At 50.5% G+C, this 27,250-nt stretch overlaps 1 protein-coding gene across 1 annotated transcript; it reads left to right on the forward strand.

Moving 5' to 3' along the window:
• Positions 1–7,085: 7,085 nt before the first annotated feature.
• TPBGL (trophoblast glycoprotein like) lies at positions 7,086–10,903 on the forward strand. Its single transcript, XM_083610042.1, has one exon. It carries the CDS (start codon positions 7,560–7,562, stop codon positions 8,676–8,678), a length of 1,119 nt encoding a protein of 372 aa, XP_083466168.1. The 5' UTR covers positions 7,086–7,559; the 3' UTR covers positions 8,679–10,903.
• Positions 10,904–27,250: the final 16,347 nt, after the last annotated feature.

The raw sequence follows: 27,250 nt of genomic DNA on the forward strand, positions 1-27,250 counted from the left end.
TCCCCAGATCGACTCCAGCAACAATTTAACAAGCTCCCTCTAGAGGAGACAATTTCTATTTGTATCCATCTTTTGGAAGCAAGTCCAACAAAAGAGAATTACTTTCATTTTTCAAATTTTTTGTTTCCTTTAAATGCAAAAGGCAACATTGGAATCAATTTGTTTCTCTTCTTTAACTATCTGTCAAAAGACGTTCCATTCACAGTCAATGAACTTCCCCAAAAATCTCTGTCTCTGACACCCCGTTCCCAGGTTTGAGACGGTGGAAATTTATCTTTCTTTACTCTCTCTCCTGCAGGCTTAAACAATCAAAATTCCCCCTCTTAACTCCTGCTTCCAAGAGGGGTTTTGGTGGTTAAAACTGGAGGAATTTTAGACCTTCATATACGACTTTCCAGACTTTAGCTTGCACAATTTTTGCTTCAGACTATTTACAAAAGCGGAAGGCGGACTTCCTGTTTAGAACCTTCCCGCTTCAATGCCAAATTAAAATGTTTCTTAATCCAATTTTCCGTTCTACTCACGGGTACTTGTTTAGAGTCCAATTGTCCACAGGAAAAAGTCAGCACTTTCCGGCAACGGCTGTGCGGCTTCACTCCGTAAAAATAGCGGTCGATTCAAAACACCGCGCCGCTCACCCCACGTCGCTTCGGATCCCCGAAAAAGGGGTTTCCCTGCGAGTAGGGGAGGCGCTCCTGGTGTCAGTCGAATCCCACGTTCCCAGGCTTCCCAGCCTTCGCCATGTTCCCAGCCTTCGCCACGGCGGCAAGACCCGATTTTCGCAGAGCGGGTTCCTCTCTGTCAGAGGAACTCCGCCATTGCCGATGGCGCTGACCCGGAAGTCTCCCCTTCCTTGGAAGTTTTAAAACAGAGTTTGTGTGCCACCGGTATGAAATTTACGGCATGTAATGCCTTAAGAGAGAATATTATGAAAATGATTTACAGGTGGTACATGACACCAGTCAAGCTTGCAAAAATATATCATTTGCCCGATAATAAATGTTGGAAATGTAAAGAAAATGAAGGTACATTCTTTCACCTTTGGTGGACGTGCCCAAAGATTAAGGCTTTCTGGGAGATGATATATAATGAAATGAAAAAGGTATTTAAATATACCTTCCTGAAGAAACCAGAGGCTTTTCTCCTGGGCATAGTCGGCCAATTGGTGCCAAAGAAGGATAGAACTTTTTTTATGTATGCAACAACAGCAGCAAGAATACTTATTGCAAAGTATTGGAAGACACAAGAGTTACCCACCCTGGAAGAGTGGCAGATGAAGGTGATGGACTATATGGAACTGGCGGAAATGACTGGCAGAATCCGAGACCTGGGAGAAGAGTTGGTGGAAGAAGACTGGAAGAAATTTAAAGACTACCTTCAGAAACACTGTAAAATTAATGAATGTTAAAATGATGTTGGACTGAAAATAAGTGGCATTAGCAACAAAGTTAATAAGAATATGCAAAAATGAATTGATAAATGGATGAAAATATAGAGTTATAATATGTTAAGATATAGAGTTAAGATAAACGAAAGAAGGTAAGGATTTGCTGATTTGATTATTTAAATGGGAATACCAAAAGGGGAGGTGTGAGGAGGTCAAGGAAACAAGCTAATGAGTTTAAAGTTACTAAAAACGGATTTGTTTTTTAATTCTTTTTTATCTATTTGTTTTTTGTATTTCGTATTTTTATTCCTCTTTTTTTTCTTTTATGTATTTTTCTATGTTTTCTTTTTTGTATCTTTTTCTTTCTATGTGACTTTTTTCTATTTTGTAAACTTACGTTTTTGTAAAATCACAATAAATATCTTTTAAAAAAATAAAAAAATAAAACAGAGTTTGTGTGATTCCTGCATTGCAGGGGGTTGGACTAGATGACCCCGGGGTCCTTTTCCAACTCTATTATATGAAAACGCTGCTTTGTGTCTCCTGAATATGTTTGACTTTACCTTTTTAGCCAACCCAGCTCTTTTCCTTCCCCGGCTGTCACTCTCCAACTGAGAGACAGAGTCTGGCCCGAAGGCCAGCAACTGAACATCAGGGGGGGCAGAATTAGAGGTTCTCTGCCCCTCTCCACAGTGGCACCCCATTGTTCTTTTATGCCCCATTTATGCCTGTGCATTTCCTCCTCTGCCTGAGGGCTGCAGCATTTGGAGCCTGCAGAGAAGCTGAGTGTCACAGGGGCTTGGGGAAAGGGATCCTCCCAGTGAAAAATCCTGCAAGAAGAGGAGAAGAGGAGGAGATAAATAAATCAGGATAATGTGGGCGGGGGACGGACGCTCACACAGAAGGGACTGTTTCAATACAACACCAGCTTCTCCCCGTTCCTTCCTCCCTTGCCCTGTGCCAGCCAAGCTCTTTCTGGAAAGGCCACTGATGAAATCTTTATAAAGGTGCAACATTTCAGGCAGCTAAATAAAGAAAGGGGTTTGGGGGGAGGGAAGGCAAGCCTTTAGAGAGGAATAAGAGACACGCCGCTGCTGCGTTCGTTAGAGGTCAGGGCTGCTTCCGGCTGGGGGACGTGGGCGGCAGGCCTGGGCCCCTCTCAGACCTTTCTTTGAAATTCCAGCTTTCCTTTTTTAAAAAAATCACCCAGCACAGATGGGTGGTGCAATCCTATGCATGGGGGGGGGGCTGCAGCTACAGGGGCAAAATGTGACCCCCCCAATATTCCCTTGCTGGCCCCTGCTACACTCTCCAGACCACGCACCTCTCCAGCTCTGCTTTGCACCCTCCCTGAGTGCTTTTGCATGGCTGGGATGCGTCACAGAATCATAAGAGTTGGAGGGGACATCTAGCCAACCCCCCGGCAATGCACCCATGTCCTTGAATTCTGATGATGCCTCTTGCATGCCCAGAAGGAAGGCAGAAGTGTGTGTGTGTGTGTGTGTGTGTGTGTGTAGAAACGAGCTTCTTGCACAAAGATAACATTCACAACCAATGCAAAAATAGATATACAGTGGTACCTCTGGTTGCGAATGGGATCCGTTCCGGAGCCCCGTTCACAACCTGAACGGAATGCAACCCACATCTGCGCACACGCAGGTCGCGACTCACCACTTCTGCGCATGCGCATGATGTCATTTTGCACATCTGCGCATGCATGAGTGGTGAAACCCGGAAGTAACCCTTTCCAGTACTTCTGGGTCGCCGTGGGATGCAACCTGAAAAGACGTAACCTGAACCGAACGTGACAAGAGGTATGAGTGTAGTTTGGTGGAAGCCACACAGAATGGCCACAGCCAAGAAGAAGAAGAAGAAGAAGAGTTTGGATTTGATATCCCGCCTTTCACTCCCTTTAAGGAGTCTCCAAGCGGCTCACATTCTCCTCTCCCTTCCTCCCCCACAACAAACACTCTGTGAGGTGAGTGGGGCTGAGAGACTTCAAGAAGTGTGACTGGCCCAAGGTCACCCAGCAGCTGCAGGTGGAGGAGCAGGGAAGCGAATCCAGTTCCCCAGATTACGAGTCTATCGCTCTTAACCACTACACCACACTGGCTCTCAAATGCCAACCCAGTCAAATGGCTGGGGAACAAATATTACTATTATTATTATTATTATTATTATTATTATTATTATTGCCTCCGGCCCCATTGACAGGCGCACCCACCCACCCCAGAAGGAAATGGGCTGCTGTGTTCAAAAGATCTCACCCTCCCGCAATCAGGGCATTCCCACAGCTGCACGGCAGAGCATTTGCTTGGCCTGCAGAGGTTCCCAGGGTCAGTTTTCGGCATTCACCATTCAAAGGATCAGCAGGCAGAGGAGGAGGAGGAGGAGGAGGAAGTAGTCATAGGAGAGCCTTCTGGATCAGGCCAATGGCTCATCTAGCCAGAGGAGGATTTAGGGCAGTGCAACTGGTTCTGCCACACTGGGAGCCGAGCCCAGGGGGTGCTGCAGGACATCTCAACTACCACAGAATCATAGTGTTGGAAGGGACCCCAAGGTCTAATCCTGCGACTATGTTGCAGTGTCTTACGCAGTACAGAAGGCAAGAGGTGGGGAGGGTGCCGAATTTTGACCTCTCTGCTGGAATTTGAAAGTGTGGGAATGTTCAGGGATGCAGGAGAGGATATATTGTCTGACAATAGCCTTTCCAACTTGTGTTAACAAGTTTCATAATTTAGCAGAGTAACATTCCCCTTTTTAAACTTGCAGCAGATGTGTTTGCTCAGGCTCGCTAAAGCCTCTATAATAACTGTTCTGGTATTTACCCTTTATTCCCTCATAAAAGATAAGACATGACACAGTCTTCTATAAAAGTATAAAAAGGTTTACTCACTCACATTCTGTTCACAGTCGGAACAGCTTTCAACATTCAGCTTTCATGGAGATCCACAAGTTCTGGCATTATGAGAGGTGGAATAAAAGCTTTTCTCTGTGCCCTTTTCTCCATGCCATGCATAATTTCATATACTTTTATCCTGTTGCCTCTTCCTCGCCTTTTCTCCAAATGAAAAAGCCCCAAACTTTGCAGCCTTCCTTTTCGCAATGCAGCTTCCTAGGCTCCTGTGATCAGGCAAATGGTCCATTGGGTCCAGCATCCCATTCCCACAGCAGCCCCCCAGGCACCCATGGGAACCCCACAAGCAGGACCCGAGTGCAACAGTTAGCATGTTGTTATTTCAGATTTATCACCCCCCCTTCCTCGCTGCAGGGAGCCCAGGGGAGCTCACGATAATTGAATCAAAACAGCCCTATAACATCCTGTAAAGACAGCACTGTAAAAACTCCATAAAAGCCGCCTGCCGAAAGCCCCGATAAATAAGGGAGTCTTTGCACGTTTCCTGAACGCAAGGAAAAGAGGGGGAATGCCTGCCTCCCCTTGGAAGGGAGTTCTATGCTGAAGCCTTGCAGCTCTGTCCAGATCCCCATCACAAAACCTAGGAGCTCAACAACCACACGACCGGCAGATTGCACCAGCTGCTGCTTTGGACTGTGAAGGAGCCGCTGGAAGCTGCAGGAGGGGACAGCGCTGCTGCACTCCAGGTCTGCTTGCAGGCTTCCCAGGAAAGGCATCTGGTCAGCCCCTGTGAGAACAGGATGCTGGATGGATTATCTGCCACTGGCCAGAGCCAGCAGGCTCAGCATATGCTCTGAGATGAGTGAAATCGCTGGTCCGTCCAGTATTGTTCAGCCTGATTGACAGCTGCAGTTCAAGGTCTCTGGTTAAGAAAGGTATTCGTAGAATTTTAGAATCACAGAATTGGAAGGGGACCCCCAAGGGTCATCTAGTCCAACCCCGTGCAAGGCAAGGGCTCTCAGCTAAAGCATTTCCTCAGCTGCTTGGGTGAAATGCTTTGAATGGCAAGGGAGAAACAGGCCCCGCTGAGAGCCAGCCTGGTGTAGTGGTTAGAGCGTCAGACCAGGACCTGGGAGAGCAGGGTTCAAATCTCAACTCGGCCATGAAGCTCACAGGGTGACCCTGGGTGCCAGTCGCTGCCTTTCAGCCTAACCTACCTCACAGGGCTGTTGTGAGGATAAAATGAGGAGGAGGAGAACTGTATGTGCCACTCAGGTGGGATGTAAATGCAACCATTCTCCATTCTGGCATGCATGTGTGAATAACCCTGCGTCAACTTGAATGCAACTTGGATCCGGACAGTTGGACGTGGAGGTAAACCATCACCATTGTAGCCAGTGAAGGCCTGCATCCTGCATCAACTACAACTTTGCTACCCAAACAGGGTGCGTGGCAGATGACAAAGTTTGCATCATGCAACTGGAGTCTTTAAGGTCAAGTTGCCTGTCCTAGAAGCCAGTAACAAGAGAGAGAGCGACTCTGACGGTGTGCAGCGCTCTTCCTCTCTCTCCCCACATGGGCCACTCAAGCTGCTTGAATGCCCTAGCCAAGCTGCAAGGCAGGCAGGCAGGCAACCCTAATGGTAAAGGGAAAGGACCCCTGGACGGTTAAGTCCAGTCAAAGGCAACTATGGGGTTGCGGCGCTCATCTTGCTTTCAGGCCGAGAGAGTCGGTGTTTGTCCATAGACAGCTTTCCGGGTCATGTGGCCAGCAGGACTAAACCGCTTCTGGCGCAACGGGACACTGTGACGGAAAGCAGAGCGCACGGAAACGCCGTTTACCTTCCCCGCCACAGTGGTACCTATTTATCTACTTGCACTGGCGTGCTTTCAAACTGCCAGGTTGGCAGGAGCTGAGACAGAGCAATGGGAGCTCACCCTGTCGCGGGGATTCAAACCGCCGATCGATGGGCAAGCGCAAGAGGCTCAGTGGTTTAGACCACAGTGCCACAAGCGTCCCTAACACCAGCTGTCTGATGCTGCTCCAGGCCTGCTGGTCTGCCCCTGCCACAGCCACCCTGTGACCCCTCCCATCCACCCATCACCCACCTTGTCGACTTCTTATATTTTGATACTGTTTGCTGGGGTTTTGTTGGTGCCGTGTATTTTAGACGTTGCTTGTAAGCCGCCTTGAGAGGACGTGCGTCCTGAAAGGCAAGATAAAATTGCAGCAGATAAACCTCATGGCAGGGAAACACTGGGGGAGGGGGGGGGATGCATTGCTTTGTGCATAGCAGAGCATAGTGGAGTTGGCTCGCGAGAGGGGGGGGTGTTACTGGTGTCCTCGCCACCGCCACCACCACACACACACACCGACCGCATTTTTGGCACGCAAGGCACGAAAGGCGCAAAAAAGTCTCCATCCACTCGTATGGAAGGCAGGAGGAAGGGGCTGCAGGGGAGATACTTAGACGGCTGGGGAACGCTCTGCCCCAGAGCTCCCAGGGTCTGGAGTGGGGAGGCGCTCCCTGTCCTCTTCTCGGCGCAGAGACTCTCTTGGACGCACACCCGGCCCGGGAAAAGCAGCCCCCGCGATGGCTTCTTAACTTGGACGGGGTCAGCCTCAGACAGGGGGAGCGCTTTCCTGCTCCTGGAGGGGGCTTCCAGGTCAGGCCTCGCAGCTTCACCTCAGGGCGGGGGCGGGGGGGACGCCCCTGCGGGCGAGGGACGCCCTCTTCCCCGCCTCCCTCCAGCTGTCCCGGCCGGCTGGGAAGCGGGCCTGCGCTCAGCCTCTGCCAGCCAATCTCAGGCAGCCGCTGCCCGCCCCTCCCTCGCCCCAACCTCGAGCCAGAAACCACCTGGCCGGCGGAGGGGCGAGTCTCTCCCCTAATCCTGCCGTCCGGGCGCTGCGCCACTAACCTGCCAGCCAAAGACGACGAGGGGAGAGAGGAGAGAGGAGATCGCCAGCCGCCTTCCTCCGACGCCCGCGATCCTCCGCCCCCCACCCTACCCAGGACCCCTCTCTCCTCCCCGCCCCCTCGGAACCGGCGTGGGGGAAGCCTCCGGTCCTGCTCGCTCGCCGCAGATGCCGCGCACCGCCATGAGTCACCGCCGCCACCGCCGGGTCTCCTCGGGCTCCGGGCAGCCCCGGCTGCTTCTCGCGGCGACAGGAGCTTCGGTGACCGTCTAACTCCGCCGCCGCACCGCCGAGGAAGAAGAAGGAGGAGCTGCAAGGCGGGCAGGAAGCAGGCGGCGGCGACGGGGGCTCCGTCCACCCGTCCCCTGCGCCCCGCAGAGATGCCCAAGCGGGGATAGCATGGCCCGGCGCCCCGGACGGCTCCTTCTGTGCCGCCGCCTCGTCGGGCTGCTGGCCGGCGTCTCCGCCATGCTTCTGCTGCCGCTACTGCAGGCGGGCCGGAGCTGCCCGTCGTGCTTCTGCTTCGCCACGCCGGACACCGTGCAGTGCCGCTACGTGCGCCTCCTTGAGCCCCCCGACGAGCTGCCCCGGGCCGTGCACAACCTCTCCATCGTCGGCGGCAACCTGACGGTGCTGCGCACGGCCGCCTTCGCCGGAGGCTGGGCCCGCGGCGAGCCCCTTCGGCCGCTTGGCAACTTGACGCTGCTGGTACTGACGCACAACCACATCGAGACACTGGAGGAGGGGACCTTCGCCGGCCTGCCCGCCCTGGCCACGCTGGACCTGAGCCACAACCCATTGCGCTCCGTGGCGCCGGGCGCCTTTGCCTCTTGCGCGCGGTTGCGCACGCTGCGCCTCAACCAGGCGCTGCTGGCGCCCGGGGCGCCGCCCTTCGCCGAGCTGTTGGACGGCGCGCTCTTGAACCTCAGCCTGGTGCGCCTGGAGCTGGCCGGCAACCGGCTGCGGCAGCTGCCGGCACCCTGGGCCCTGCCGCCGGGCTTGGAGGAACTGGACTTGCGCAACAACTCCCTGCGGGCGCTGCGCTCCGAGCGCCTGGACGGCTTGGCGGCGCTGGGCCGCGTGCGGCTGCTGCTGGACTCGAACCCGCTGCACTGCGATTGCGCCTCGCTGCGGCCCCTGCTGCTCTGGCTGCGCAACGCCACGTGGCGCGCGCCCGGGGTGCGCCGGCTGCGCTGCGCCTCGCCGCCGCAGCTGCGCGACCGGCTGCTGTGGCGCCTTCGGCTCCTGCAGCTGGAATGCCTCGACGGCGCGGACTGGGCGCTGCTGGAGCCCGGCGGCGCCGAGGAAGAGGAGATGGAGACGGCCTCGTACGTCTTCTTCGGCATCGTCCTGGCGCTCATCGGCGTCGTCTTCCTCATGGTGCTCTACCTCAACCGAAAGGGCATCAAGCGGTGGCTCAGCAATCTCCGAGAAGCCTGCCGGGACCAGATGGAGGGGTATCACTACCGCTATGAGCAGGACAGCGACCCGCGACGGGCCAGCCCTGGAGACCTCTGAGGCAAGCTGGCAGCAGGCCTGGGGAGCTTCATTCCACCCCCCCAAAAAAAACAACTTGAGAAGGGCGGTGGTGACACCTTCCTTTCTGGTCTTCCAAAGTGGGGGGGATGGATGGACAAGTGGAAACCCACTACCCAGCTCTGCAAACTTGTCCAAAACTCTACCTGTTGGGGGGGGTGCAGGGACATCGCCCCAGGCAAGGTGCAGAGGACCCCCTCAACCCCAAGGGTGGCTCACGACTGAGACTGCAGGCACCCTAAAGCCAGCCTCGAGGGGACTGTGTGGGCAATCTCTCCCCCACCTCCCACAAACCAAAGGGACACGTTTTCCAGTTGCACCCTACTTGGGGGCACTCAGCTTTTTACCCACTTAGGTACGCCTAGCCCTCCCAACATGGGGGGGGGTGTGCTTTGTCTAATTATAATTTAAAATGCCTCCCAAACGGTCACCCGGTAAGAAGGAATCTCCCCATTCTGGACACAGCACTATGCAGCGATAGGCTCCTATCTAGGGGGAGCTGGGAGTGTTAGGAATTATTTGGCCCCAATTCTAATCTGCCCCCAAATAGGGGGAAAGCTGGGATCCTGAGCAGACTTCCCTGGAAGTGAGTCCTGTTGAACTAAAATTGGACTTGCTGCCAAGTAAACATGTAAAAAACAACAACTGGTGCATGAAAACCCCACATTATTCTGCCTGCAGCTAACCCATTGCCCCATTCTCAGCTCTAGGCGCAGGAGAAGGCTGACGCAGCCGTCACCTTGGCGTGGTCAGGATTGATTCCTTACAGACCTCCAAGCTTCAGGGAACAACAGGTTTATAGCAGAATCATCTCCTCTTCTGCTCCCAAACACACACACTCGCCACCATGACATTGTCCTAGCAGAGAAAGGTCTTGCTGCCTTGCTTTTGAGTAGTCCCACTGAAATCGACAAATTACTCCAGAGTCAGTAGTTCGCTAAAGAAAGGCTGTTGAGCTGCCATCTTCAAACAGCTTCTTTCTGGAGTAGGCCCATGGATTTCAGTGTCGCTATTGTACAAGTAAGTGGATTTAGGGTGGCAGTTTAATTGCCTTTAGAACTGCATTGCGGGGGGTGGGGGTGTCCCCTGGAATCACCGGGCAGTGAGAAAAAAGTTTAAAGCTGACCTTCCTCTTTCGCCTCTCTCCATCCCCCTGTGTTTAAGGAACAAGGGGGTTGGGATCTTGCATCCAGTGCTAGCCTTACTCAGAGTAGACCTAATGGAATCAATGGGCATGACTAACTCAGGCTCATTGATTCCAGAGGGCCTACGCTGCTAGCTTTGGGTGCAACCTGCAGCAACGGTCTTCACGGTTGGAGAAAGAAATGGGGGGAAACCCTGGACATATAAAACTTGGATTTTCTTTGGGAGAGCAAGAAAACTCTATTCCCTTTCTGCTTTGCACAGCCCGTTTCCTCCAGCAAAGCCAGTTTTCCCTGGCAAAAGTGAGGGATACCAAATCCTGCCTGGCTCTAAACGAATCGAGGCCGTCCCTCTGGGGTGAGTTTGTCCCCTGACAGCAACTGAGTTCCATTGGCTGGAACCCTGCAACCCCAACACGCCCCCTGCTTTTACTGTCCTCAGTTGAAGCTGACTCAGTTCTCTTCAACTCACCCCCCCCCCAAAAAAAACCCCAAATACTATTTCTGTTTCCCAGCCACCAAAGAGCTACTACCCAACTGTTAGGCAGCTCAGCACAGAAACATTTGCGGAGGAAGGACCTGACCTGAGAGAGAGAGAGAGAGAGAGGATGTAATTTTCTCTTTGCTTTCCTTTGAGGAAATGAATGGTTGGTTGTGCTCCCCCCTGCCCTACAGAAGAGAATGCAAATGTTCAACAGTAGCAAACCCTCCCCACTTAGACTGGCTGGTTGCATGACTCCGAAGCACGCATAAAATACGACAACTTAATTTCCCAAACTGTGAAGTAATGACAGATGACTTAGATTAGGGCCGTTTTCACTGATCTTTGTATCAGGTGGGGGAGGGGGGTTTGAAACGCTCGTTCTAGTTCATTCTTCCACAAGTTTGCTTTAGAACAGTGCCTGTTAGCGTGGTTTTGGGGCACGGCAGGGTGAGCTCCCAGCCCGGTGCGCTACAGTTCCTCTGGCTGGTGGCGCTACCTGTCGTGCCGAAAGCCGCTGTTAGTCTCTGCCTAGAGCAAAGAAATTGAAATTTGCATCTCTTAACTGTATTGTACTTTTTTCTATAAAGCTTATTGCAATAATTTCAGAATACCCTCTTGGCTGCTGCAAAGTTATTCCTTTTAGCTTTTTCTCTCTGGCATGGCTGTTAATGGGGGGGGGGGCCTGCCCTACAAACCATGGTTTGCAAATCACAAACGAGACGGGAATAGCTTCTCCTTCCGGAGGATAAAAGGGAAAAGCAACCAATTATCATCTCGTTCTTCATTCCCTTCCTGGCACCAACAGTTATTTCAAGGTAAGCCGATGCAAAGCAGGTCTCCCTCGTAAAAGAAGGAGCAAAGCTGTGGTTTGTGATGGGTTTGCAAACCAGCGTTACGTCGGAACGTGATGTGCATCGCTCATGCATTATGCTGATGCAAATATAACTGAAATCCACGGTTAACCCCCAGAAAGGAGAATGGAGAAGGCTGGCTGGCTCTCTGTTTGCATTCTATACTTGGGGGATGCTTATATTTTTAGCCTCCATGTGATTCTGGATGCTGGAGGGAGGGGCGCAGGAATTGCAACCCAGCAAATCATCCTGTTGTTGCATGGGATTGTCCCATGCCCTTGATAGATCATATTTTGTAGAGCTGGGAAGAAATCCCCTAGACGTAGAGTTGGAAGGGGTACCATGAGGGTCATCTAGTCCAACCCCCTGCAATGCAGGAATCATTTGCCCAGTGTGGAACTTGAACCCACGACCCTGAGATTAAGAGTCTCGTGCTCTACCAACTGAGCTATCCCCGGTTTGCTGCACCACAGACAGACTTGTTTCTTTTAAAGAGTGTTCGTGGAAGAGTTCTCCCAATCGCAACTGGTGTTGCAAATGTTCAGGCTACCTAGCTGGCTGTCAAATCAGTGACTTGCTTCCCGTGCCAAAGAGAAGCTTCCGTCTTCTGTTTTTTCTCCCCGCTGTACTTCGGTTGGGCTGACCCACTTCCCTCCCTCCGATGGAAAGAGTACGCAATGTGTCCATCTCCTGCTAAAAACCAAGACAGTGTTGTTAGCAAGCCAGCTGTGGCCCTGCTCCAGGGTTGGCTTGCTGGTGTGTCGGTGATGCCATGGGCACAGGCCAACAGGTACTGACTTCAGCTGGCTTTTCCTTGACCCTTTTGGACCATGCTGAAAACCTGACTAGCCATTTCCCCCTTTGGGGCACACAAGCAAAGAGTAAATTTGTGTGTTTTGAGCGCTGCCAGATCACAAAAATTCGTTATTAACCAATGAACCCGCTTTTCCATGTTGGTGGGCATGTGCATGCTGATTGTCTAGCCTGTTTCATCTAGATCTGTTTCTTGCTCTTTGGGGAAGGCTGCTTCTCTTTGCTTGGGATATACCAGTCTGGATTGATGATCCATTGTGGATGAAAATATTATTATTATTATTATTATTATTATTATTATTATTATTATTATTATTTATATCCCACCCATCTGGCTGGGCTTCCCCAGCCACTCTGGGCGGCTTCCAACAAAATATTAAAATATAATAATGCATTGAAACATTAAAAGCTTCCCTAAACAGGGCTGCCTTCAGATGTCTTCTAACTTTCCCAAAAATGTGGCTTGCCCTTCCTTTCTAATGCTGGATTCCCTCCTTCTGCTAGTAGGGGACCTTTGGCCTGCACCTCCCATTTTGCTGGGGTTCATGGAAGGAGCTGTTCTGCAAAATCAGGACGGCCACAGGTGCGCGACACCTAAGTGCCCATCTCCCAAAGTCCTTAAATGGTTTCCGAGGCACCAATGTCCCTTATCCCAGGACTCCCAGCCAGGTGCTCTCCAGATGTTTCGGCCTGGGGCTGGTGAGAACTGTCACCTGAAACATCTGGAGGAAGCCCAGTTGGGAAATTCATTAATTATATTAGCATGCATGCTTCTAGAGCTTGCGCATAAAAGCGAGCATTGCCATGAAGATAAAGAGGTGAAAGTCAGTCACTCTAAAAGTGTAGTAAGCTGATCTGGGGTCTGCTGATCTGCTGGGATCTGCAGGGAACTCTGATCTCTGTGGTGGGGGAATATATATAGCTCAGGGTTGAAGCCCCTGTTTTGCCTGCAGAAGATCCCACTTTGACCTCCAGATTACAAGAGGAAGAAGAGAAGATTGCAGGTGATGGGAAATGTCTGTCACTGCACTGGGTCTGTAGAGCCTCTGCCAGTCAGAGCTGACAGTTCTGGGTTAGTTTTAGCAATAATCTGATGCCGTATGGGCTTCATACGTTCAACCTGTGATAAAGATACTTCTGTAGAGCACCGGTGGCCCTCGAGGCAACTCTGTCTGGCCCTGTGGGGTCTTCCCAAGTCCCTCCCCCTACTTTCTGTTACTTTTGCCGGATGGACTGTGTTCTAGAACTGTGGCAATGCCTCTTCCTTGCCTGAGCGGAGGGATGGAGGGCTGTGTGTTTGTGTGGACTCCTCTGGCTTTTGTGTGCCTGAAATGCAGCCTCCATTGTATGCACCCTCTCTGAACGTTTGTGGTGTGAAAAGATTTGGGATTTTAGCTGGAAGTTACAGGTTATGCGCTGATTGGAAATGAAGCAGTATCTCTGCCCCAAAGCCTTTGCAGGCAAAAGGAGGATTGAAAGTGGGGTCGCCTGTGACCTCCCCATAGCATCATGAGTATGAATTGTGAACGCACCAGGAAAAGGACGTCCAGATGTCCTCAGGAGGCGTTGATGAGCACCAACCTTTCAAAGCGGATTGGACAAATTCACAGAGGAAAGGGCTGTCAATGGCCGCTGGTCAGAAGCTGCAATACTTCTGAATACTTTTTGCTGGAAACCACAGGAGGGGAGAGGTGTTCGAATCCTGCATCTGGTTGGCCACTGTGAGGACAGGATGCTGGACTAATATGAGCCATTGGCCTGATCCAGCAGCTTCTTCTTATGTTCTCAATCCACCCTGCAGAAGAAGGATAGTCATGAAGCAAACATGGTTGCATTTAGGAGAGATCCAGCCTGTCTGTGGCCCTGACAGCCATATGAAAATCTCCCTCTCTTTTCTCTCCAGCTTCCCTCATTGTTAGTGAGGAGATTGTTTTCAGAGAAATTCAAGGTTATTTTATTTTCCGGCATCAGTTAAAAATCGGTTTTGAAGCACTGGAAAGAAACTAGGTTGCAGTATATATTTTTGATGTTGGCTATGTTCGTGAATGTTTTAGATTGAAAGCAGATCATCCACTGCCATTGATTCCTTCAGGACAGATCCACGCCATACATTTAAAGCACAGGACTACCCCCCAAAGAATCCTGGGAACTATAGGAAGAGTTGGAAGGGACCCCTAAGGGTCATCTAGTCCAACCCCCTACAATGCAGGAATCTCAACTATAGCATCCATGACAGATGGCCGTCCGATCTCTGCTGAGAAACCTCCAAGGAAGGAGAGTCCACCACCTCCCGAGGGAGGCTGTTGAACAGCTCTTACTGTCAGAAAGTTCTTCCTGATGTTTAGTTGAATTCTCCTTTCTTGTAACTTGAAGCCATGGGTCCGAGCCCTACCCTCCAGAGCAGGAGAAAACAAGCTTGTTCCCTCTTCCATGTGACAGCCCTTGAGATATTTGAAGATGGCTAGCTTATCTCCTCTGAGTCTCCTCTTCATCAGGCTAGACATACCCAATTCCCTCAGCTGTAACTTTTTTAAAAAAAGAAAGGTGCTGGGAATTATAGCTCTGGAAAGTAGAAACTACATTTCCCAGGATTCTCTGGGTGAAATTACACGCTTTCAAAGTGTGTTGGGTGTGCTTTAAATGCATGTTGCGGGTGGCCATTTGCCAGGAAAGCATTTGCCACATCCCTGAGCTACAGCAGTCCTGATTTTAGGTGCGAGATAAATTGCGCTTGGGAGTCAGGCCATTTAGATTGGTGATCCACTTGTAATATCAGCCAGCTATATATGCTCCTGGAACATTTGCAGGAATGAGAATAGATGAGATGTGAAGCAATGTTGTGGCCTTGACCGTTCAGGGTGCCCAGTGTCCATTCCCCTGCTGTCATCCTTAGAACGTGACTGGCCACCAACTTGGCTGGCTTAAAGAGAGGATTAGGCCTGTCCATAGCAGTTAAGGCTATCAACTCCTGCTGGCCACCAGGACTGTGTTCCATCACAGTCTCCTTCTGAATACCAGATCCTGGGGACCGTTGTGGGGAGAGTGTTGTTGCCTTTGGTCCTGTTTGTGGGTTTCCCAGGGGCATCTAAGCTGGCCTCTGCGAGAGAACAGGATGCTAGACCAGATGGACTTTTGGCCTGATCCAGGCTCTGTTGATGTCCTTATGCCCACCCGGCAGCAGTCTTAGAAATTAGCCAGATGCGTTTGATACTGGCACTAATTGCAACCACGTGGAGATTTCTGAGTGCCAGGTAAGCGGCCACAGTTTAACAACCTCTGCCTTAGTTCATGGCACTTAATTCGATACCACTTCCACTCTCTGTTTTTCTCCTCCTTGCATACTGTAAGAGCAAACAATCGTACCTTGGATCCCAAATGCCTTGCAAGTCAAACATTTTGGCCCCCGAACGCCGCAAACCCGGAAGTGACTGTTCCGGTTTGCAAACTGTTTTTGGAAGCCGAATGTCCGGCGGGGCTTCCCCGGCTTCTGATTGGCTGCAAGAGCTTCCTGTAGCCAATCAGAAGCTGTACTTTGGTTCCTGGACGTTTTGGAAGTCGAACGGACTTCTGGAACGGACTCCGTTTGACTTCCAAGGTGTGACTGTATGAATGTAGTTGAGGTCATAGAATCACTGAATCACAGAATTGTGGCATTGGAAGATACCCAGGTCCAAACTCCAGTGGACAGACATTGCATGGTTGCAGCTGTGACCCAGGTTTAAGGTGTCATTATAAATCTGAGTTTCCAACACTCCATGGCAACTCTTTTGCATACACCATAAAAAAATTACAATGCATTGAATAGATAGCCATTTTTTGCCATTTAGCAAATCCTCACTTGATATCCCCAGACCTGGTGCCTGAGTCAGGTCATCTCGTTCAGCTGGCCCCACTTGCGAGACCCACGTGAAATCACTCCCTGTGGTGCCCGAATAAATCACCTCACTTCCAGGAGATGCTGTTCGGACTCTGTGCAATTGCTGAGTAACAGTGGTGCATTTGCTTTCATGCCGAAAGAGCAATCAGACAGTGCGTTGTTTATAACCTATTGACAGTTCCAGCTATTCAAAAGGATGTCGGGGAGAAGAAAAGGGGAAAACTGCCTTGCCACCCAGGCTGCTGACGGCCTTCATCTTGGGGGAAATAACGCAGGTCGATCATTTCAGGGGGAGCGGGGTGTGCTAATGCTCACAATGGCCTTCGTCTCTGTTTTCTGCCTCACTCTGTCATTTTGGCCCAAACACTTTGTATCAGCTGTGCCTCCGGTCCGGGGGCTGCCTACACGCCACATGCACTTAAATCACATTCCCCATCCCAAACGAATCCTAGGAACTGTAGTTTAAGGGTGCTGGGAATTGTAGTGTTGCGGTGGGTAAACTGTGGTTCCCGGGATGTTCCAGAGGGGGGAGGGCATGTGCTTAAAACGTATGGCTTGTATGCTGGTGGAGCCTAGGGTCCATGTGTACAGTGCCCTCCTTTCTATACTGTGGGATGGACTTGCCTCTAGGCCAGGGGTCCAGGCCTCTCCTTCTGGTCCTCTGGATTCTGCCCAAACCACATGCATGCGACCCAGAATGATGAGCCTTTGCCTTCTCCCAAATGCAGCCATGTCAATGGGCCTTCTCGGGATTTAAAGGGGGGCATTGAAACACACACACACCCCACCTTTTCCAACAGAAATTTATCACCTGGACAGAAACTGAGTCCCCTCTGTGTATGTCTGTATGGCTAACTGCTCCATGTCAGCCCAATCTCTGAGCAGCGAGAGATTCCAGGGTACAGTTTTCTTGGAACGAAGGTCAGCAGAGACTGCGGTGTCTCTAGGATTTATGGTTTAATTTAGGCATATATATAACTTGAACATAAGACGGAGGGGCCCAGCAGATCTTGCTTCTCCATTTGCCACAACTGTAGATCCAGCAGAGAGCAAGCAGGTCTCTGTGTCTCCAGCTTCCAGTCTGTTTTCCAGCTCAGCTCACACTCCCTGCTTTGGGTCTTGTTCTCCTATCCAACAGATAGGTGAGGGGGCTGGAAGAAAGGCCCAGCCATTCGCCCACAGGGCCCCCTCACTTAGTTGTCACCCTTGCAACCCAGTTCATCTTTTTGGGGTGCTGGCCAGCTGAGGTCTTGCAAAGAAACTTGTCTTACCAGTTCAGCAATAGAATGCTTAGATGATGATGATGATGATGATGACGATGAATATATGCCTATCTGACTGGGTTGCCCCAAATACTCTGGCTTCCAACAAATTAAAAACATCAAGCACAAACTTTCGTGTGCATGCACACTTCTTCAGAAGTATCAGAAAGTATGCACACAAAAGCTCATACCAATAACTAACTTAGTTGGTCTCTAAGGTGCAACTGGAAGGATTTTTATTATTATTATTTTGTTTGTTTCGACTAGGGCAGACCAACACAACTGTAAACCTGTAACATTTAGCACAGTAAAACTTCAAACATTTAAAACTTCCCTATTCTAACCCTCACTGCATAAGGACCCCCAAGAATTGGAAGGATCTCAGGGCATCAGCCAGGCTGACACACACACACACACACACACTGGCAAACCCACAAAATGCTTATCTAATTACTTTTCATAGGCTTTCTGGGCAGGTCAGAGGAAATGAGAGAATAAAATACAGTATTCAGAAACAAAAAAGAGAGAAGTAAATAGCATCAAAAGAACAACACGACTTTTCCAGAGACAGGGAGAATTGGCAAGGGACAGTCAGCAGGCAAGAAATGGCATTTCCCTGGTCCCTGATTCTTTTCTTTCACACACACACACTCAGACAGGCCCTTGTTGTTTTACCACCCCCACCCCCAGTCAGGCTTTAAAACCTCTAAGTGAGTCTGCCTAGGAAGGTGATCTGGGGAGAGGGGGATTTTTTTTGGGGGGATCTGTGGCTGTGAGAGGGGTTAAGCACCATGACCCCCCTCCCTCCAAGTGCCCCATAACCCACCCACCCCCCATTTTCCTGCAAGCTCGGCATCCGGTAGGGCTAGGACTTCCACTCCTGATAAGACAATCTCTCACTCTGCCATTAAAGCAGCTGCTCCGTAATGAAAAAATAAATCCCGCTAGATATCTCTGGGGTGGCTTTGGGAAGCAGCGAGCGGCCGGCTCTGCTGTGAAGGGGGAAGCAGAGTGCTTTGAAAGGCAGCTCAAGGAAAGGCGGTGATGATGGGGGGAGCGGAGGCTCAGTCTAAGCACTGGTCAAGAGCGGCCCTTCAAGCGGGAGGCGAGGGGCCCTCCAGGCTGAAAGCAGCAGGCAGAAGGGATTTAGGTGCACACCTGAGATTTAGACTCGAGCTGCTAAAGTGGGTTGAAGTGCTTGATCACCTCTGTGCAACATATCCCCTTTAATTAACACTCCACACGCGCACGCGCACGCGCACACACACACACAACATTTTGCAATTAGGAAAGTGAGTGGGGAAATGTCTAGCAAGTGAATGACGTAGTTCATGGGTAGGCAAACTAAGGCCCGGGGGCCAGATCCTGCCCAATCATCTTCTAAATCTGGCCCACGGGCGGTCCGGGAATCAGCGTGTTTTTACACGAGTAGAATGTGTCCTTTTATTTAAAATGCATCTCTGGGTTATTTGTGGGGCATAGGAATTCATTCATTTCCCCCCAAAAAATATAACCCGGCCCACCACAAGGTCTGAGGGACAGTGGACCGGACCCTTGCTGAAAAAGTTTGCTGACCCCTGGCTTGCTTAGTTGGAAGACATATGGCCAATGGTTAAGAGTGTTGGACAAGAACCCAGGAGACCATGGTTTGAATCCCCACTCAGCCATGAAGCTCACTGGGTGACCTTGGGTGCCAGTCGCTGCCTCTCCACCTATCCTACCTCACAGGGTCGTTGTGGGGGTTAAATTACAGGGTGAAGTTACAGGGAACCAGGCAGAGGGCCTACTCGGTAGTGGCGCCTGCCCTGTGGAATGCCCTCTCATCAGATGTCAAAGAAATAAACAACTATCCAATGTTTGGAAGACATCTGAAGGCTTCCTGTTTAGGGAAGTTTTTAATGACTGATGTTTTAATGTATTTTTAATCTTTTGTTGGAAGCCGCCCAGAGCGGCTGGGGAAGCCCAGCCAGATGGGTTATTATTATTATTAAATGAGGAGAGGGGAGAACCATGTATGCAACGTTGAGCTGCTTGGAGAAAAAGGTATAGCCTGTCAGGAGCCCGTCCTACTCTCGAGTAGGACCCTGGCAAAGACACACGGCCAACTGGCATGTTCTCTCCCTACTCGTCGATCGTTTGGGAGCTTCAAAAGCTTTCTTCAGCCCGAACATCACAGTGGCCGATGCCAACAGACATCGGCACACTTAGGGTTCCACAGAGTCTTCGCGGTTTGTGTGACAGACCTCAGCAACTCTAATCGGCTAATCTACTTTATTTACATATAAACACACACGGAGCACTGCAACATGGCTCCCTCTCTCTCTCTAGCATCAGACAGCAAAGAGAAAAAGAACAAAGGACAATAGTCCCACTTCACGGAACACAGGAACACAAACATCCTGTCTCCGTCACTTCCCACTCCGTGGAGTCAAAACATACACCGTCATGTGATAGACAACAATCCCATGACTACAATCACAGAGCTGGAATCTTAACAGAGCCTGCATGCAATGAATAAATTTAAATAATAAATACGTAAGAACATAAAAACACGAGTCAGCTGGATCAGGCCAATGACCTATCTGGTTCAGCATCCTGTTCTCACAGTGGGAGATAAAAATAATACTGGGGGCATCTGAGCATGTGCAGAGTGCCTGCCACGCACTGAGTGATGACAAACAGTCCCCTGTAACTTTTGGGTGAAATTGCACAGCTTCTATGTACATGAAATCACACCAGCCCGTCCCTCTTCTGAGCAACGACACCCCATTCCTTTGGCCCAGAAAGTGTCGCCACAAAGCCTTGATGTGCCGCTTGTGAAACGTGCCGCGAAATGGGAATAATTGGTGCGTATTGTTTGGAGCGTTCCTGGGTTAAAACTGCACGGTGGTGCTCACTGTTCCTGAGAGACACCCTTAGAGACCAGCGGAGGAGAAAATCAGCTCTCTTCCCAAATTGGAGGGTTGGCCTGGGTGGGTGGGGGCAGCTGGGGAGAGATGCACAAGTTGACATTGAAAGTTGGCGTGAAACAAATGCCTGCTCCCTCCCTCCATCTCCAAAATAAACGTGGAAAAAGAGAGAATTCTGCAATGACAGCGTAGCGTTAACGTGACAAGACTAGACTGCTCACATCATCTCTCCAGCAGCTGCTGGGCAGGGCATCCTGTTCTCTGCCTCCCTGTTCATCCTCTTAATAAGCCATGCCAGGATTTTCTCCCACTCTGACTATTTATTTGACTGTCCCCCACCTGGCAAATTCAGAGCTGACAGTTCGGATGACTTAATCTAAGGTTACCAGATTTTTTTCGAAGAATCTGGGGATACTTTTCTTTTTTAAAAAAAGAGAATAATAATTTAATAATATTAATTTATTATTTGTACCCTGCCCATGTGGCTGGGTCTCCCCAGAGAGAAAAAAAGTTATTTTTAAAAAAAGGTATTTAATTTTTTTAAAGAAGTCATATCTTCTCTTCTGTGGTCTCCTCTGTCGCATGGCCTTCCTCTGGGCTCCAGCCTGCTCTCTTGTAGCGCTAGCCGCCGTGGAGTAGGCTCGGGTCGTTCCTGGGCTCAGCCACGTGTCCTTGCCCTCCCAGTGCTCTCCTACCTCTCCTCCTCAGCGGTGGCGCAGCAAGGTCAGGGCGCCACTTTTTTTCTCCTTCCTCTATCTCTCGCTTTCCTTCTCCTTCTCCTCTCCTCCTTCTCCCTGCATCGGCTCCAGGGTTTTCCTTGCCCTGGAGCGCCACTGGGCAGTTGGCCAGGTGGCTGGATGCTCTTGCTCCTGGCTCAGTTTGGGTTGTGGGGAGGTCAGCAGTTCCCCAGTTGATGTGCTGGGCATCCCCAGTTCCCCCTGGGCAGTGGCGGTGGCAGTGGCAGTCTCCGCAGCCCAGAGCCAACCTGGCAGCGCAGTTGGCTCTGGCTGGCTTCAGGAGCTGCCCGCTGCCGTGGCATCTGCCATTTTGCCTCACTGGAAGTCCCCATGTGATGTGTCTTGTGCCGTTGAACCAATCACACAATATTCATTCCCAACTAATAAATCTACACCACTTAAAATATAAATCCGGGGACATTAATGAAATCCAGGGACATATTTTGTCCGGGGACAGATTTGTAAATCCGGGGACTGTCCCTGGGAAACAGGGACATCTGGTAACCATAACGTAATCCTTTTCTGTCCCTTGAGACATCCTGCCTTACTCCCAGGGTGGTGAAAGAGGGATTTCACTATTATTTGTTTGCTGGTTCATTGCATATGTAACTCACTTCTCCCTTCAAGGAGCTCAGCACATATAGTTTCCCTCCTCATTTTTATCTTCACAACAACCCTGTGAGGTAGCTTAGGCTGAGAGGCAGCGACTGGTCCAAGGTCACCTGCTGAGCTACATGGCTGAGTGGGGATTTGAACCCAGGTCCTTGTGCAGTACTCTAACCACTGCACAAAACTACCCTTCCATGCTTAGGGACAAAGTAGGGATTTAAATAGCTGCGGGTATGGGAACATGGGGTGGTATTTACTCTGGCTTAACCAAGGAGGCACCATGTTCGTCGTTTAAACATTTGGCATGCAGTCATTACCAACAAAACAAACTGCTATTGTTTAAAAGGTTTGCCGAAGCATTCTCTGTGAATTCAGCATCACTTATCCTGTCCTAACTTCTGCAGCTCAGATGCCCTCTGATGCAGCATTCCCCATAATCTTGAGTTCCCCTGGTTTCCCCTATAATTAACCAGAAAGCGATTTACCAGCTACATAAATAGATGCTTGCAAATGTTGTTGTTTAGTCATTTAGTCGTGTCCGAATCTTCGTGACCCCATGGATCAGAGCACGCCAGGCCCTCCTGTCTTCCACTGCCTCCCGCAGTTTGGTCAAACTCATGCTGGTAGCTTCAAGAACACTGTCCCACCATCTCGTCCTCTGTCGTCCCCTTCTCCTTGCGCCCTCCATCTTTCCCAACATCAGGGTCTTTTCCAGGGAGTCTTCTCTTCTCATGAGGTGGCCAAAGTATTGGAGCCTCAGCTTCACGATCTGTCCTTCCAGTGAGCACTCAGGGCTGATTTCCTTCAGAATGGATAGGTTGGATCTTCTTGCAGTCCATGGGACTCTCAAGAGTCTCCTCCAGCACCAGAATTCAAAAGCATCAGTTCTTCGGCGATCAGCCTTCTTTATGGTCCAGCTCTCACTTCCATACATCACTACTGGGGAAACCAGAGCTTTAACTAGACGGACCTTTGTCGGCAAGGTGAATAGGCACATGCTATTTGAGACTTAAAACCAGCCCGCAAAACGAAAAGCTCTAGGGGTGATGGGAATTTATGACAGGAAACCAAGCCTTATGAAGGAGCTGGGTATGTTTAGCCTGGGGAAGAAGAGACTGGCAGGAGATATGAGCGCCATCTTCAAATATCTCAAGGGCTGTCACATGGAAGAGGGAGCAAGCTTGTTTTCTCCTGCTCTGGAGGGTAGGACTCGAACTCATGGCTGCAAGTGGCAGGAAAGGCTATTCCAACTAAACATGTGAAAAGAATTTATGACAGTAAGAGCTGTTTGACCGTGGAACAGGGTCTCCCTTGGGAGGTGGTGGACTCTCCTTCCTTGGAGGTTTTTAAGCAGAGCTTGGAAGGCCATCTGTCACGGAGGCTTTAGCTGAGATTCCTGCATTGCAGGGTTGGACTAGATGACCCTCAGGATCCCTTCCAACTCAACAATTCTATGATTCTACGATTCTGGCCACCTCCTGGGAGACCCTCCTTGTTGAGATCTCAGCCTCTCAAGCCCTTTGGAACCTCTGGATTTGGAGCTTCAGCCGAGACATAAAGAGGCAGGCAGACATTATAAATATCCCTCTGGTGTGATTCTGTGTCTGGCCTCTCAGAAACACACTTTACCAGCAGAATTGGGGTATTATAAGGACATGCCGTAAGAAGAGCCTCGCTGGCAGATCAGGACAGAAGCTGGGTTAGCTCAGTCACTGCAGCATGAGATTCTTAATCTCAGAGTCGCAGGGCTGTGAGTTTGAGTCCCATGTTGGGGGGAAGAGATTGCTGCATTGCAGGAGATTGGACCACATGACCCCCCCTCCCCCACGGTCCTTTCCGACTCTGATTCTACAACTAATCCAGCATCATGTTCTCACAGTGGCCAACCAAATGCCTCTGGTAAGTCCACAAGCAGGATTTGAACTCAAGGGCACTCTGCCCACCTGCGATTCCCAGCCACTGCTATTCAGAAACATTGCTACCTCAAACTGCGGAGGCAGAGGCATGGCCACAGTGGCTAATAGCCAATAGAAGCCCTCTCCTCCATGGATTTTTGTCTAATTCTCATTTAATGTCATCTGGGCTGTCCTGCATTTTGGGTTGGCAGGCAAGCCTGCCTAAACACCAGCCAACTTGGAAAGAATTGATGGCGTTCAAAGGTTTACTGGCCTACTAAGCATGCCAGTTCTCTTTCGATGACTCAGTGCAAGATCATAATGGCCAGAAATGGGGACGCACAGCCCAGAGCCCCAGCTCAGAAGGTCTCATTGACTTGAGGAACGGGAGCTTGGTGATTTGTCACCTTGGGAATCGATGCAATGCTAGAGGTGGTTTATCGAAAGAAGGCACAGCTTGCAGTTCTCCTTTTCCAGCCAAGTTCCTGCCAAGGAGCCCAGGCCCAAGAGACCTCACTGAGAATGTTTAGCTCAAAATCTGGACAGGACATTCTCAGATCAGGAAGAAAAAATGGTGGTTAACAGCCGAACATGGCTGCAGTATATAGTCATTTTGGGAGTCATTTTGGACTCACCAGTGTCCATGGAGATGCAGGTCTATTCTGTGTCCAGGGCAGCTGTCTAACAGCTCCATCTGGTACGCCGGCTGAGACCCTACCTGCCCACATGCCAGAGTGGTGCATGCTCTGGTTATTTCCTGCTTGGACAACTGCCATGCGCTCTATGTGGGGCTACCTTTGAAGGTAACCCAGAAACTGCAACTAATCCAGAATGTGGCAGCCAGACTGGTGACTGGGAGCGGTCGCCAAGACCACATAACACTGGTCCTGAAAGACCTACATTGGCCAGTACGTTTCCAGGCACAATTCAAAGTGTTGGTGCTGACCTTGAAAGCCCTAAACGGCCTCGGTCTAGTATACCTGAAGGAGCGTCTCCACCCCCATCATTCAGCCCGGACACTGAGGTCTGGCTCCAAGGGCCTTCTGGCGGTTCCCTCCCTGTGAGAAGCGAAGGTACATGGAATCAGTCAGAGGGCCTTCTTGGTAGTGGCGCCAGCCCTGTGGAATGTCTTCCTACCAGATGTCAAAGAAATAAACAACTATCTGACTTTTAGAAGACACCTGAAGGCAGCCTTGTTTTGGGAAGCTTTTAATATTTGATGAATTATTGTAGTTTAATATTTTGTTGGAAGCCGCACAGAGTGGCTGGGGAAACCCAGCCAGATATGTGGGGTAATAATAATAATAATAATAATAATAATAATAATAATATGTTGTTGTTGTTGTGTTGTTGTTATATACAGTGGTACCTCAGGTTACATATGCTTCAGGTTACAGACACTTCAGGTTACAAACTCCGTTAACCCAGAAATAGTACCTTGGGTTAAGAACTTTGCTTCAGGAGGAGAACAGAAATCGTGCTCTGGCGGCACAGCGGCAGTAGGAGGCCCCGTTAGCTAAAGTGGTACCTCAGGTTAAGAACAGTTTCAGGTTAAGAACGGACCTCCAGAACGAATTAAATTCCTAACCCGAGGTACCACTGTAGTGCCTTCAATAGTCATGTGACGGCCGACGGCCTAGATGTCTTTAGGATAATAGAACTGTCAAGTTGGTCACCTAGTCCTACTGCCTGCAATGCAGGAATCTCAGCCAAAGCATCCATGACAGATGGTCATCCTTTCAAAGAGGATTGGACAAATTCATGGAGGACGTGAGGGCTATCGATGGCTACTAACCATGATGGTTATTATCTGCTTCCGCGGTTGGAGGCAGTGATGCTTCTGAACACCAGTGGCTAAAAACTGCAGGAGGGGAGAGGGCTCTTGTGTTCAGATCCTGATTGCAAGCTTCCCATAAAGGCAACTGGTTGGCCACTGAGACAGCAGGATACTGCTCTAGATGGCCATCCCTATGTTCTAATGTGGGCTGGTGTCATATATGAGAAGCCCAATGGAAGTGGGATTTGGGGTTGAGAATCTGCGAGGACTGATCAGCGAGCAACAAACCCTGCTTTGAACATGCGAGTGGCGTGTATGCCTCTGTGTTTGTGATTCACTACCCTCTTTGTTTTTTTGTTTTTTAGAAAGGGGTGGAAATGAATGCATAAACTCCTGGCTCTGGATACTGGGAAACCCAATGCCTTGCAAATGGGTTTATTTCCTATCCCAGCAGAACTGATGAGATTCCAGGAGCACACAGCTGCGTGGCCAAATGAAAAACCGAATTTGAGTGCGCGGCAGCTCTGTTTTGCTGTTAAAAAGCTAGAACAAAGTGGATTTGGGAAGCGATCGCTCACCAAGGAGACAGTGACAATTCATCATCACTCTCTCGCTCTGTGAGCGCATCGGCTTTTTCCTCTCCCTGGGCTGCCAACCAAGGCAGCCAGCTGCAGTTGGCTCAATACAGGAGAAGGACACGCCGCTGCCCGTTCTTTCTTCTCAGCCTCAGAAGAAGAAGAAGAAGAAGAAGAAACTAAAATAGCAACAGCTCTCTGCATCGCTCAGTTGCCAGCACTTCCCCAGACTTCCTTGTTGGGTCCACCCACAGAGCAAGACAAGACAATGGGTGGTACCCCAGGAGAATCGTCACGCAGGAGTCTTTTGTCACTGGCAACTAAAGAGGCAATTTAGGACTCTGCTAAATCTGAGCTGAGCTCTTTTCAAGGCATCAGAGTGACTATTTAATTGTTTATTGCATTTGTATGGCACCATTTTTCTCACAGGAGCTGAAGGTGGCTCTCCTTCTTCCTTGTTTAATCCTCACAACACCCTTGTGAGGTAGGCCAGGCCAGGCAGAGAGGCAGTGACTGGCTTCAAGGTCACCCAGGAGCCTTCATGGCATTTCAGGTCCAAAGATAGCAACCCACGCTATGTGCCTTTCTCAACCCTGCACAATATACCGTATTTTTCGCACCATAGGGCGCACCGGACCATAGGGCGCACCTAGTTTTGGGAGGCGGAAAACAAGAAAAAATTATTCTGAACCCCAGAAGCCAGAACAGCAAGAGGGATCTGGCTTCTGGGATACCGTGTGGCTGTTCTGGCTTCTGGGGTAACCGCGCCAAGGCTCTTCAGGGCAGCGGGATGAAGGCTCCCCCTGCCCAAAGAGGCTGCGCAGGGCTAAAGCAGAAGCCAGGACAGACGCGTCGCTGAAGGGGCACTGCGCCTTCTCTCTCTCTCTGCGCAGCGCCTCTCCTTCACAGGAGAGGTGCTGCGCAGAGAGGGAGAAGGTGCAGCACCCTTCAGTGAAGCTGGAGAAGGAACAGAAGGAGACCCTTCTCTTCCTCCTCCAGCTTCCAGGACAGGCGCGTTGCTCAAGGGGCGCTGCGCCTTCTCTCTCTCTCTGCACAGCGCCTCTCCTTCACAGGAGAGGCACTGCGCAGAGAGGGAGAAGGTGCAGCGCCCTTCAGCGAAGCTGGAGAAGGAACAGAAGGAGACCCTTCTGTTCCTCCTCCGGCTTCGCTGGACAGGCGCGTCGCTGCGAAGCAGGAGGAGGAACAGGAGACCCTTCTGTTCCTCCTCCGGCTTCCAGGACAGGTGCGTCGCGGCGAAACCAAGGAGCCTGCATTTGCTCCATAGGACGCACACACATTTCCCCTTCATTTTTGGAGGGGAAAAAGTGCGTCCTATAGAGCGAAAAATACGGTAGTAATTGTTTGCTTCCTTCGCATTCTGATATTCTTCCATGCAGCCAAGGATCTGCCCTGGAATAGACCCAGGACACCTGGGACCATTACTTCCACTTCCCTGATGCTTATTATGGGACCCTGAATAAAAGACATATGGCTGGTAGCAGGATTTGGGGGGTCACCTTGGACTCACAGCTGTCCATGGAGGCACAGGTCAAATCTGTGTCCAGGGCAGCTGTTTACCAGCTCCATCTAGTACGTAGGCTGAGACCCTATCTGCCTGCAGAC

This window comes from Podarcis filfolensis (assembly GCF_964270895.1).
Source record: "Podarcis filfolensis genome assembly, chromosome: 4".
NCBI lineage: Eukaryota > Metazoa > Chordata > Lepidosauria > Squamata > Lacertidae > Podarcis > Podarcis filfolensis.

What these genes read in the sequence shown, in the direction of transcription:
- TPBGL (XM_083610042.1), top strand. Translation starts at nt 7,560, where the DNA reads ATGGCCCGGCGCCCCGGACGGCTCCTTCTGTGCCGCCGCCTCGTCGGG.